General features: G+C 44.1%; 1 protein-coding gene across 1 annotated transcript; it reads right to left on the bottom strand.

The window, feature by feature from the left end:
* Positions 1 to 9,997: 9,997 nt before the first annotated feature.
* LOC101752691 (protein DETOXIFICATION 16) lies at positions 9,998 to 13,212 on the bottom strand. The gene is made up of 8 exons (XM_004983211.2): positions 12,683 to 13,212; positions 12,031 to 12,575; positions 11,856 to 11,942; positions 11,676 to 11,732; positions 11,330 to 11,568; positions 11,108 to 11,226; positions 10,934 to 11,020; positions 9,998 to 10,458 (listed from the first exon to the last, which is right to left on the bottom strand). Exons 1-8 carry the CDS (start codon positions 12,917 to 12,919, stop codon positions 10,408 to 10,410), a joined length of 1,422 nt encoding a protein of 473 aa, XP_004983268.1. The 5' UTR covers positions 12,920 to 13,212; the 3' UTR covers positions 9,998 to 10,407.
* Positions 13,213 to 13,707: the final 495 nt, after the last annotated feature.

The following is a 13,707-nucleotide window of genomic DNA, read 5'->3' as shown; positions in this document are numbered from 1 at the left end:
TCCCTCGCGTCTGAGCCGAAGCGACACAATGGTCATCCTTGACGCTCTCCCTCCCACCGTCCCTGCTGGCCACCATGATGGTGGGGAGATGTGGCGACTGCGGCACGATGAAGGTGTCGCAGTGGAGGATTGGCCCGATGGGGCCCCGCACGCTCTACAGCACCTGCGGGGGTTGTCACTGGTTAGCCAGAGAGCGGTGGGGGAAGCCCCGATGCCGCTGCTAGAATACCGCGACCCCCGTCTCCCACGAGACGCCGTCACCACCTGAAGCTGGTGTGTAGTGGGTGGAGTGCCCTAGAGGCCAGGATGAACACGTGTGGGTCCCGTGGCTAGCCGCTCGGCCACTAATGTTAAGTATGTCCACCGCATTGACTGTCCCAGTGAGCGAGGGGGTCCTGCTGGACCCATTCCTGCTCTACGGGCCGGCGTCGCCCATGATTTCTTGCTCTATGAATCTAGTAGGGAAATTCCCTGTTTTCTAGTCCGAGGATCGATCCCCTATTTTCCTGCTATGTTTGCTCTATGATGGGACATCGGCAAGAATCTGTTCATCTTTCTTGGTGCTTTGGTTTTCTCTGGTCATGATGTTGTGTCATAGCCTGCCATGCCATGTCTTATCATGTGATTTTTTTATTCTTATACCACCACACCGCATTGCGGCAAAAAAGTCAATGTTTTCCATTGAATGTTCATGAACGGACTCTCTTGTACTGTGCACTAGCAACAACGGCTATCTTGTCTTGTGTATTTAGAAACTAATGACTATCTTCCCTCATCGATTTTTTGAGTGGTTGAAAACCAATATGTGATAAAAAGTTTAGTCCATCCTATTTAGTTTTCCGATAATGAATCATACATATGTACCTCACGTAGAATCGCTATTTCTGATCATTGTGTTGATGATGTATTGTCACTTTGCCAATCAAATTGCATGATTTCATTTTGCTGTTTCCAAGAGTTCCAAGCTTTTCCTAGGGAGATTAATTAGATTGTTTATGTTTGCTATGTTGTTCTCCTACTCACATAGCTTGAGAGGTCAAGATGGATTGAATTTTATGTTTCATTAATGTGATTGTAGTTGGAATATTGCATTGATTTTTTAAGGTTGAAAATCAATATGAGACAAACATTAACAAATAATGTAATCATATTTGGCTCTCTCTCAAAACCAAGGAAATTCTTGCTCACCTTGCCAAAATTCAAACCATTTTTCCAACAAAGCATCAAACATTTTGGTCCGTATTATTCACTTTTCCTCTAACAGATCATATGTCTATACATATTTTTCCCAAAAATTGTAACAAATTCTAATTTGTACCTGACGATTAATGTGGCAACCGTCCACGTTCCAGTGCCGTGTAATGTCACATCCTCCACATCCATGCAGCTGATCTTCCTTTGTTCTCGTGTAGGTATGGTTACTTAAAACCAATTTATGCTATTCCCTCATTTAATTCCCAATGGGTCGTTCTCCTACTCATAGGCCTTTAGAAACCAAGATGGATCGAATTTTATGTTTCATTTAATGAGAATGGAGTTGGAATGGTGCATCCATTTTTTTAAAGATTGAAAATCAATATGGGATGATTATTAATAAAAAATGTGATCCTATTTGGCTATCTCTCAAAAGCAAGGAAATCCTTGCTCAGCTTACCAAAATTTAGATCAAGAATCTTTTTTCCCAATAAAGGATTGCAAATGTTAGTACGTCCTATTCAATTTTCCGAGAACGGATCATATGTCTGATTGATGCTTATATAATGCATAAGAAGAACATACAAATATTTCTTGCATGGATTACAAAAGGATTAAGGTATCATAAAAGTTCACATAACATCTTCATGATTTATCTTGTAGTGAGAGCACTAATAGAAAATGATTAAGGTTGCATCTTCTCCTTCTGTGATGATTCCATTGTGTTGAGTTGGCATTGGACGTCGGTCGTTAGAACCTCCAATGCCCTGACGAACACCGGCAGCTCGTCCATCCCGAGAGCTTCCACATCTACCTCTCACTTGTTCTGTTTCCCGGCGCTCGTCTGAGCCGCTAAGATCTTCGACCATGCGGCAGCTTGATACGCCCTTTCCGCCTCAGCTAAGAAAGTGGTCTCCTCCGCCTCCCACTTCATTCCATCAACCCTGGCCGTGGCCTTCCCTGTCATTTCAGAACAAGCTGGAGACGGCAAGCTATGGATCTCGGGAAGGTAGGTGCAGAGGACGGAGTCGGCGTTGGGTGCTCTGTAGGATTTGGGCTCACCGGTGGGGGAGAGAATGTGACGATGGTGACGTGGGTGCCGAACTCCTGGAAGAGATCTTTTCCCATAGTGAAGAGTGTGTTGGGGCGCTCTGAGAAGCTTGTCTGGCTTTGAGCCATGCTGGTGGATTTGGTCATGAGGACAAGCAGCTCGTCGGGCGGTGGTGGAGATTGGAAAGATGCGGGGAAGAGATCAGAGGCAGCAAACAACAGGGGATTTCTTTTGTGCCTTAAATAGGGAGCAGAGTATAGAGGACTATCAGCTTATATAAGAAGATACACAACGTAAGTTCCTCTATTCTGAAATAGTAATCAACAAACCATGACCGTTCTTATTAGATCGCATTCTTAAGTATACATACATGATACATCCCCACAGATCCACACTCATACAGTGGCATAGGCGCGCACACACACAACAACGGAACCATACAATTTTAAATACTAAACTGGTGCATTGTCACTAGGCACTGACAGGCTAAAAACACTGATCCAGATGATACAAATAAAGTCATCTCTGTTACACGAAAGTGTCACAACATGTAGATGCAATGCATCAGACACGGACATGGCAACGAGGAGCAATGGACACGGTCATGGAGATGGATATGACATAAGATTATTCTAGCATACCAGGGATAGCAACAAAACGAGGTTCGCTCCGAAGATAGTCCTCCAATGCACGATGCCTAGCCCTCGAGTCCAAGGTAACATGACCCGAGCGACCAATGCTAGAAGCATGCTGCACGATGTCATGAATACGTCACGTCCAGTGGGCAAGAAAGTAGTAAGGGCACACAAAGCGACCATTGTGAAGCATATGAGTGTAACTGTGGTTTGGCAGCCAAGCGAACTCAAATTTCTTCAACTCCTCTGTTTCATCCTCATCCGCTTCTTCCATGTCGTACAAATCATATGGATCAACGAAGCTTGGCTGCTGCGGAGGTGGCACAACATCAAAGTTGCCTGCTCCATTCGCTTGACCAGTCATCCTCCAACAGAGACTTACCAACAGAACTAAAAATAATAGGCAATGACCACAAGAAATGATGGTAACCTATAAATAAGATGCGAAAGCTATGAGCTCACCTCTCATAGGGCGCAGAACCAAGTAGGTTGCCTAGCACAACCACTAAACAATGCGTGTAAGATGAAGAGCTGATGAGCAAAGACCTTGGGGGCATGCCTATTTATTGAAGCACCATGACCGATCAACAACGTAGTGCACCTTCTCCTAGCTCACGCCTCACGAGAGTACAGTAGCCATGAAAATACGTGGGATGCTCAGAATACGCAAACCTACACTGATCAGGAATCCTGCCACAAGTATAGGGTGGAATATGCAGGATTTCCTTCACGGGTAGGCATGCGAAATATTCGGTCAGTACATGAGTGCTCTTTGGTCCGGATAAAAAAAGGAAAATCCTAACATCCACATGAGTTAAAAAAACAGATGCGTAGGCATTATAGTTGGAGAAAGTAGTTGTTCCCCTTTGTGGTCAGCGACTAGAAATGCACCCAGGTTCACTGAAGCGTGGGCCTCTTCCAGATATTCATCTCCCACCTAGGTTGTATGCAAGATGAAACGCACCTAGCTTCGCTAACAAATGGGTCCGATAAGAGTGCACAATCTTGTCAGTTACCCCGCAGCAAGTGCAGCTTACTAAATTTTCATTTCGCACCCAGGAACTTGAAAGCGGGATCTTCAAATTCTGTATACCGTTGCCTCCCCCCAAATAATAAAAACATGGCTACCATAGTGCCCCTCCAAACTCCCGCCTTGTATTTCCAAAATTAGCACTCTCCTCTCTGCTGGCTCTAAAGTCCAACTAGATCTGCGATGGCGACTGACCTCGGCGGCCGCAAGGTACCTCAGCGGTGGCAGCAAGCTCCATGGGTGGCAGGCATCAAGGTGCGGCACGGTCGGCGGCACTCTTGGAGGAACATCTCAGTGTCCTTGCAACGGATGCACCCTTGCTTGTGCAATTGAGCAATTGAGTGAGGATGTCACGCAAGCACCGGCTGCCCCAACGAACCATGCGCCAATGCAACTTCGAGCTCCAAGAGTGAGAATCTCATTTATTTTCTCTATAGTCCCCTCCAATTTGCTAGATCTACATCTGCTTCACCGGAGAGCACTCAGCTCAACTTTATTTATGTATGGAGCGGAGTCTAGTGATGACTAGATGTGGTCACGGTCCTATGCTGCTGGAGTATTTCTTTAGAGAAAAGTAAATATCTTGGTGTGTTGTCTTAGATTTGAGATCCTTCTCTTACCTTGGCCACTCTAGATCTATCTGCAAGGCTGGCATCTACATTTCTATGGTCATGGTATATTATGTTCCTTATATCTAAGACAACAGACCAAATACTTATTATGCAGGGCCTAGTATCACATTCCTGCATTGCTGAAATTCAATCATATGTCATGGTATATAACTAAACAAGTGATTATCATGCTCCTATATTCTTTACTTTATTCAGTTGCTTTGTTTAAGATTGAAGTTTGACTTCTGCTCCTTTCACTTGTAGGCTGAAATATTGAAAATAATCCTTGGGGTTGTAGTACCAAATTCTAGTCCTGATGATCTGCAGTCAAGTACCTTCCTTGATTATGTGACTGTGCAGCCAACCTCAGCTACAAGCTCAAGATCTGAAGTTTCTTTGGGAGGGCTACAAGAAGCTGCAGAACTAAGACAACAAGTAGTTGAATATGAGCAAATGTTGAGTGACTTGAAGATGAAGGCGCAAGCTTCAGATGTAGCAATGAAAATGTAGTCTAAGGAGATTGAGAATTTGAAGAATGCAGTATGCAGAACTAAGACAACAAGTTGTTTTACATGAGGAAATGTTGAGCGACTTGAAGATGAAGGCACAAGCTTCAGATGCAGCAATGAAAATGCAGTCTAAGGAGATTGAGAGTTTGAAGAAAGCAGTAAGAGAAACTGAGTACCTCCTTCGTCAACTGCTAAACTTCAGAGGGTAAGGTCAATGTGTTTCTTAGACATCTGCTCATATCCTCCCAGCTGCTTGTGCTGGTTTGTGAGTATTGTGGTTTTTGTTTAATGTGTTTCTAGGCTAGCTTTGTTCTTGGTCAGAGAGATATCATGTGTAGTGGTTTTTGTGATCTCATAGGGACAATATGCTTGTGCTTGTTCTTTGGTCATGAGTAATAATGTGTGAAGTGTGATGAGAAACATTTATTTGTATGCGTGGTATGGAAAGATTATTTGTGATGCCAATTATCGAAGTGAATTGTATGTAATATTAAATTAGATTATATTTCAATTAAGCGCTACCTAGGCTACAACCGAAAATAACTGGACCCAAAATTTCATAGGCTCACCCCTATCGGCCTATTATTTTATGGTGCATAAGAAAAGTTATGACGTCAGCAATTGTTCAGCTAAATCCATTAAGAAATTGGCCTAAACAAAGTTATGATGTTAGCATATGTTGCGTTTGATCCAACAAGAATTGGACCTAAATCAAGTTATGACGTCAACAATTATTAGGCTCGGTCCAAGAAGAATTGAGCCTAAATAAATCTATGACAGCAACAATTATTGGACTCGGCACAACAAGTTGGGCCTAAATCAATCTATGATGATGGTCCAACAAGAATGGGGCCTAATTCAATCTATGACGAAACAGTTCGTCACAACCGTCATGCCACATCAAACTGTGGTCCGACGTGGCATGCTATATAGGAGCCAGTTTATGACGACATGTGGGATGAATTTTCATTCATCATTGTCTTACTAACGCACTGAAATAAGGAACATCACTGGTCACGATTTATGATGCTCGACTAATGACGAAGGGTTTTCATCACTCTCGTGTCATAAATCACAATTTATGACGCAAAAAACGGATTTATGACACTTTTTGGTTCGTCACTAGTTAGAAGATTTCTTGTAGTGATCCCGCGGGAGCGGTCGAGGTGACGGCGGTGGTGGAGCAGCGGGCAGGGCGGCAATGGTGGAGAATAGGAAGGGGCCACGGCGGGGAGGAGCGGCGGAGAGGTAGGCAAAGAGGGAGAAGGGGAGGGTAGGTGGCGGCTGAGAGCAGGGAAAGAGAGAGAGAGAGAGCGGCGGCAGGGAGGAGAGAAGCAGTTAGGTTTCAGCTACAGCAGGAAGTTTTTGAAAATTGCCTTGCGGGGTTTTTTTGTAAAAATGACAGCTTGGCATCCAAATAATTTTAGTACGAGGGTTAATTTGAAAAATATATGCATGCGGTTACTGTGCAGGTTGAGCGAGCTGGTCTAAGTTGCGAATCTTAGAACAGCGGAGGGTTTTTTTTGCAAAATAGCCAAAGCCAACGCCACACATCCCTGTTTTGGGTGGAACACCACCAATGGGCAATGAACTTTAATCAAGCTGAATTCAGTTGTACATAGCTGATCTTTCTTGTAGGATGCAATATGCATTACTTGCTCCTGTGTCCTGTCTTCGGTGGGTACGTTTTGTAGTGCTTACTAGTCTAGAACCAAAGAATGAACTGAAATGAAAATTGGTACAGAAACATACGTCATGACTACAAGGTGATATTCCCTTTACAGATTGGTTGCATTGTCTTCCCATTACTTGTATAGGTCCAGGGAGAAATGTCACTTATTCTTTATTGATTATTTAATCCTTCCTCACTGTCCTGTGAAAAACCTCGTAGCTGTGTAATATGTTAACCTTGGTCAGTTATATTTCCATTTGAGTTTTTTAGCTGAATTGAGTGCCCAATAGGCAATTCTTACATCTTTTTGCAAAACTCTATGCTGATATGAAACTGTTCTTGTGGAAGAAGTGTATCTTGATGCTAATATTTTTGTTTCATTTGGAACCATGCGTGTTGGTATTTTTGAACCAACAATGCAATATATGAAATCAAGCACTGTTCTCAAACACAGCAGCTAATTTTCTTGTCCATGAGTTCTTCACAACCCTTTATTTCCAAGATGGAATATATCCCATCCCAGGCGCTTGATATGCTCTCTAAAATCTTTCCTCTTTTTGTAGCTTGTTTGTAGTGATATAAGTCCTTCATTTGATTTTCTAGACATAATCAATTTAACTTTTATTATACATTCTTGCCTAATGGGGGCACTTCTTTTAAAACACACACATTAGAGAGAATGGAGAGGTATCCTTGAGGCCTATTTGAGTAGATACATTTCGGGAATCATTTTGCACCGGCAGTCAAGGGGTCATGGCCAAGCGCCCATTTAGTTTCCATATTTTAAACTACTTTGGAGGTCCTCTTACAAACATTAATTGGTGGATTTCCACCTATTTCTGATTCTCTATGGTAGCTGATTCTTTGAGAGAAGTAATTCTATGGCTGAAAGTAATTCTCTGAGACAAACTTTATGAAAAGATTCAGTTTGAGAAGTGAATCAAGAGAAGTTAGGGTGTGTTTGGTTTGGTGGTCGAACTGGGTTCGACCCCCATCGACCCCCGTTTGTTTGGAAATGCATTTGGGTTGGGTCGGATCCAGGAGGGAATATTCCTCCTAGATGCGGGTCGAATACATCCGCCCAAAACGAGCGGACGCACTTGACCCACATGGACGCCGTCCTCTCCGTTCGTGCGCGCCCCACCTCCCCACCCTCACGTCCGCCTCGGCCGACGCCTCCTTCTCCTCTGGTCATGGCGGCGACGGCCCTAGCTTCTAGGACGACGACATCGTGGTGTGGCCCGTCTCCGTCGCGCCCGCGCATGAGCCTGGGGCTCCTAGAAGAGAGCGCAGCTGGGCGAGCCCGGGAGGCGGCGGCGGTGGCGGGGCGAGCCCGGGAGCCCGGGTTGAAGTGGAGAAGAAGGTTGGATAAAAAAAATTATAGTGGATGACATGTGGAACCCACGTACAACAGTTACAAATGGTGTTAAAATGACATCCAATCGACCCATCTCAACCCTTTCAACCAAACACAAGATGGGTTGGACCCAACCCACAAAGGTGGAACAGAGCCAACCCATTCTACTTAGTCCCAAAACCAAACACATGCTTAGTTTTTTCAGCTCCCAGCACTTTAGTTCATTCCAGAGAATGATTTCACAGAACCAACATAAAATCACTTCTCTCTAAAAAATTATTTGGCGGAGCTCCTAGATTCAGCCTAAAAACTGCTGTGCCAAACAGTCCCTAAGGTGATGCATTTGTCTACTGATCTTGGTTGAGTTATGTGAGTATGCAATTGCTGAATTTCATATGACACATAATTTATATGGGCATGAAAGGGAACATATCTAATGTGAGAACTCTTTCGGTCTAGGACCTTATGTAGAAGAAATTAGGAGCTGAGAATTTTATCTACATAAGCATAATTAATGAAGTCTGCATGGCATTACAAGTTCATGACTTAATTATGTGCTTACTGAAAACTATGCTGTTTTTCGGACTAGGCACTTTAGTCTTGAACTCTTGATGAGCTACCTTGGGAATACTATTTCATAGATCTAGGTTTGACAGGGTCAAAAGTGAAAACTTCAAAGTAATGTACCAAACTAAACCTTTATCCTTTGGTCCTTATTGCTCAGTAGCTCTTTTTTATCGAACACTGCTCAGTAGCTCTTCAAAGTCCTAATTTAATATCCTATTTTCTCTGGTCATGTTTTATGCATTCTGTATGCATGTTATGTTCAGTCCTGGCAGAGTTAAAATCCTCACTGATGCTTCACCATGATGCCTGCATATATTTATGCCATGTTGAAAATTTTCCGTGAAAAAGATTCAAAGGCCTATTTTCCGGCATAAAAATGTGTACAAGACTACAAGGAGTTATTATTAGGCTCTACAATGTTAGTTTCCTTAAGACAATTACTATTTTCATACACATGAGTATGCCACGTAGATTGCTTCCTATATTACATTTGGCCAGAATGTTTGGGCAATTTGCCATTGTATTGATTTATACTGGACATGTTCGTTATTTAGCTCCGTGTCACCATTTGTTTTTGTTTCTGAATGCAGGCTGTTTCAGCAGGATATCTCCACGTATTGCTGATGCTTCTTTGTGATCAATCAAGTCGAGTCATGCTGTTGCTTTTGTCAGGATTCAGAAACCTTTCATTTAATTATTCTGCTGAAAGTAACTGAAATTATTCAGTTAGTCGTCTCTGCATATTGTTGCTGCTTGATCCAATATTTACTGACAGAAAGAGGTGGACCACCGTCGATGTATTGTTGCCAAGCTGTTGGATTTGCTATAGTAGCTTTGCAGTAGTCGTTTGTTGTTTCTCTTGAATAGATGTTGCTGATTTTTTGTGTTGCTTCAGGTAAACAGTTCCTGTAATATGGCCATGATGATTTCTGCTACTTAAGTAACAGTATTGATTACGCCACAAATATGCTTCTGATTTAGCGATGCCATAAGTCTACTTAATAATTATCATCTTTTGGTTATTTAGTTTGCATTACCAAATACTGTTGTAGCGTTACACATGTCTTACACTAGTCAAAGTAAAGTTCCCAGTAATAATCCAGCTCGTGTTCCATCAGCCTAGCCTCCCAGACCTGAGTTCCCTTCTTCCTCTAGCAAAGTTTATCATCTAAACCCAAATTCATATCATTTTAACATATCTTGAATTATTAAACTAAGCTTTTGAACGGGAATAACTTACCAAAATATTTCTATTGTAGATAAACATCTTTATCCATGACGTCAACATGGCAACACATGATCAATGATGTACACTCCACGTCATACATGGCAAAACATGATCGGTGATGTACACTCCACATGCCATTGATGTTTCAAAATTCCAATTGGACCTTCATTAGCTATGCCATATCTCGTCGAACGTGAACAGCTATCATCCATCGTTGTCACTTCATTCAATCAATAGTGTTACAAAACTTGACACTCCCAGGTGCAATACAGATATTATTTGCACCTATAAACTGTATATATGCTAACTTGTTGCCTGCAAAAACCAACCAAAAACCCAGAATTTCTGGATCTGGTTCTGATAGGCTTATCATGTGTACATTACTTTGCTCTCCTCCATAGTCCCTATGACTTGAATTGAAATGCCAGACATATTTCCCCTAATGAAAATTTTCTTTTGATTGACCTGATCATTATTCCTTGGTTAAGTCTACTCAACACTGATGCTATGCAACAATCGGGAATGCTACCAATTTGTGCAACTTTCACATCTTTCATGCTAATGGGAGAGATGAGCTGAACACTCGGTCCTTTGCCTTGACTGCCTGAGATATAAAAGGAAAAAGAAGAATCATTGACTGACCCAGACTCTGGAATAAACCACAAAATTGACTTAGGCCCCGTTTGGATGTTTGGATCCTTGTAATTGAATTCCATTCTAATAATCATAATTTAGACACAAATTAATTAATCTAATATAGTTGTATGTGGAATATAATTGTATATTATTGTTAGCCATGTGGGAGAGATACTTTTGTGCTGCACTTCTGCTATAGAAAAGTGAGTCGAAGAGCGTGCTATAAGTTGCAGATTACAAACATAACATGAGGATCCATAGAATCAATTTCCATCTCCTACCCCTATGAATTTAAGATAGGCTTATATCTAAACTTTGGAAAGTTGTGGAATGCCACATTCCGAAACAAATAGCCTACTCCATCGGGTAGATTCCAATTCCTTCGAAATGAAAGGGATCCAAATAGGACCTTATGTAGTGTTTGGCAGATTTGCTCTACTTACCTCCTTGTCCCACTGTATGGACCACGAGATAAACACAAGAAAAAGTAGCTTGGTAACGCTTCCGCTGACAATGCCGAGCCAAAGGCCCTATCGAGGGAAAAGCAGTTTCAGAGTTCAGAGGTGCAAGGTTGTGGTTGTGGAGAAAATATTGAGCAGATGTGGATATTATGGTACCATTCCATTCAGATGGAAGATAAACGCAAGTAGCACAGCCATTGGGATGCCTAACAAGTAGAATGCGCCGAGATTTACAGCTGCCCCAACCTTTTGCTTTCCACAGCCTGTGAGGACCCCTGGCAAGTATATGGCAATCATACAAATTAGCACCAAGTACAAGCTCAGAGTTAACATTCTGCAGCATTTAGATTCATATATGAGTTGTTCAGTGAAATCCACCTGAAAGAGAGCTATGAAGCCCATCTATGAAGAAAGATATCCCGAGAATTGGCAACATTTTTGCAATGTAAGTCACAATTTCATTCTCATTGCTGTACATATATCCCCAAACATTCCGTAGCAGGGTCATGGTCAAGGATATAACCAATCCTTCTGATAATGCCATGTACATGACGACCTTTGTTGCCGTCTTTGCAGCCTGATGCTGCCCAGCACCAAGCTCATTGGAAACACGTGTGCTGTGGAGAAGGAACATTATAATCTGTCAACTATGTCGACAAGAAATTGTGCATAGACAAAAGAAAGAAAAAAAAACAGATCGTGAAGTGGTATCTGAGGAGGTTACCTTATGGAATAAGTGAGCCCCAATGGTATCATGTAGAGCAGAGCACCAGTATTTAGGCTGTAAAATAGGTTGATTAAAAAATTAATTAGCGACAGTAAACTAAAGTAGAAAAAAACATATATGAAGTGCAAAAGCTTGTTCTTTGTAAAGCCACGCACATCACTAGAGCACAATGCATACCAAATTGACAGCACTGAAGTTTCAAGCTGAGGATTTGGCAGAAGTCCAGACAGCAGCACAAGGACTTCAAACGACCACCACTCCAAGCTGTAGCAAGATAGAAAATTTATGTCAAACGTTATTATTAGAATATGTAAAGAATTGAATAACGTTGTTGAACAAAAGGTTTCCAGACCAGATCATCATCGCAGATGGCAAGGCAAGCTCAGTGAACCGGCACAAGTCCTTAAATGCCTCCCTGGAGAAGCCATTCCATGTTTCCTTGCACGCGCTGGACAGCCTCACGTACAGCGCCAGTATCACCAGGTTGATGGCGTAGGAGATGGCGTTGCTGAGCGCGGCGCCCTTGCTGCCCATGCCGGCCTTGTACACGAGCGCCCAGCACACGAGCAAGTGGCAGAGCGCGGTGGCGCCGGAGCTCGCCGTGACGGGCAGGACGACGCTCTGCGTCTGCAGGAAGCGGACGTGGCACTGCAGCGGGACGTAGGCGGCGAGGGACGGGATGAGCCAGCGTGCGTACGCGCCGGCCTCCGCGGCGATCTCCGGGTCCTGGCGAAGGAAGAGCAGGATGCGGCCAGCGTACGCCCAGACGAGCGCGATGGGGACGCAGGCGAGGCCCAGCACCACCATCGCGCGCTGCTTGTAGACGCCGAGCAGGTGGTGCTGCCGCGCGCCGAACGCCTGCCCGCAGAGCGTGTCCAGCGCGGTGGCCATCCCGGTCTGCGGCAAAAAAAAAAAAGAAGTAATAAGAAAAAGAGATGGCAAAAATCAGAACCACGCGGGGGCAGGGGAGGAGGAAGTTAAGAGATGTCGATCGGGGGGCGTACGAGGAGGCTGTAGCCCGTGACATTGGCGAGCGATGTGGCGAGGGAGGCGCCGGCGAGGGGGAGCTCGCCGAGGTGGCCGACGAACATGACGGAGGCCATGTTGACGACGTTCTGCAGCACGCAGCTGGCGACGATCGGCCCGGCCAGCCGGAGCAGCCGCTTGGCCTCCTCCGCTGTGCCCTGCGGCCGCGGCGAGAGAAGCGGCTCGTAGACGGCCGCGCCCAGCTTGTTGTCCATCAGTCCGACGACCTGATCCCCGATCTGCGCCGGCGCCGCGCTCGCGTATCGATCGAGGGTTCCTCCTTCCTCGCCCGATAAAAGGAGCGTTTTTAATGGGGAGGACGGAGTGGGATTGTGACTCGGGTGATTGGAGATGCGGCGGCGCGGCAGATTTTTCTTTTGTCTTGGCCTCCTCGGTTGGATTTCGGCGCGCGAGACGAAGATGATTGAAGGTTTGACCGATGTCCTGGATTGGGGATGGGAAGGCGGCTAGGGTTAAGGTAATGATAATTCATCAGGAACGCTAATTGGTCCCCGTTGCCGTCCGATTGTCATAGGAGGAATAGGTATGCATATATTCCTCCGCTCGCTCTGCCCGGCACGCCTGAGAGTGTTCGGTACAGATTGATGATTGATGTGGCTGTTCGGCAGCTGCAGCTGTAGCAGCCTGCCAGCAGGCTGCAGCCAGGCAGCAGCGGCTGCAGTAAGAGAAGCTAGACTTATTCACATTCAATCATTTAAAAAATGGTGGGAATCAAAAACTGAAATTAAATTGTAAGCATGTACAATTTGCATAATGCACAAAATAAATGACATGCAAGTTGCACTCACACATAGTTAGAATATTTCGGTGCTACAATAGTTGACAACAATAGCAAATTTAGGTGGAGCCTCAGGTCACAACAAAGTTCAGTCAATGCTACCTCAGTTCATAGCAAGAAGATCAGTGCTTTCTCAAGTCACAATAAATAGAAATTGATAGGTTACATTCGTAACAACAAAGTAGCCATATTGAGAGAATGTCT

This window comes from Setaria italica, chromosome IX (assembly GCF_000263155.2).
Source record: "Setaria italica strain Yugu1 chromosome IX, Setaria_italica_v2.0, whole genome shotgun sequence".
Lineage (NCBI taxonomy): Eukaryota > Viridiplantae > Streptophyta > Magnoliopsida > Poales > Poaceae > Setaria > Setaria italica.
The sequence above is the reverse complement of the archived record's forward strand: the minus strand, read 5'-3'. Positions and strand labels throughout refer to the sequence as shown.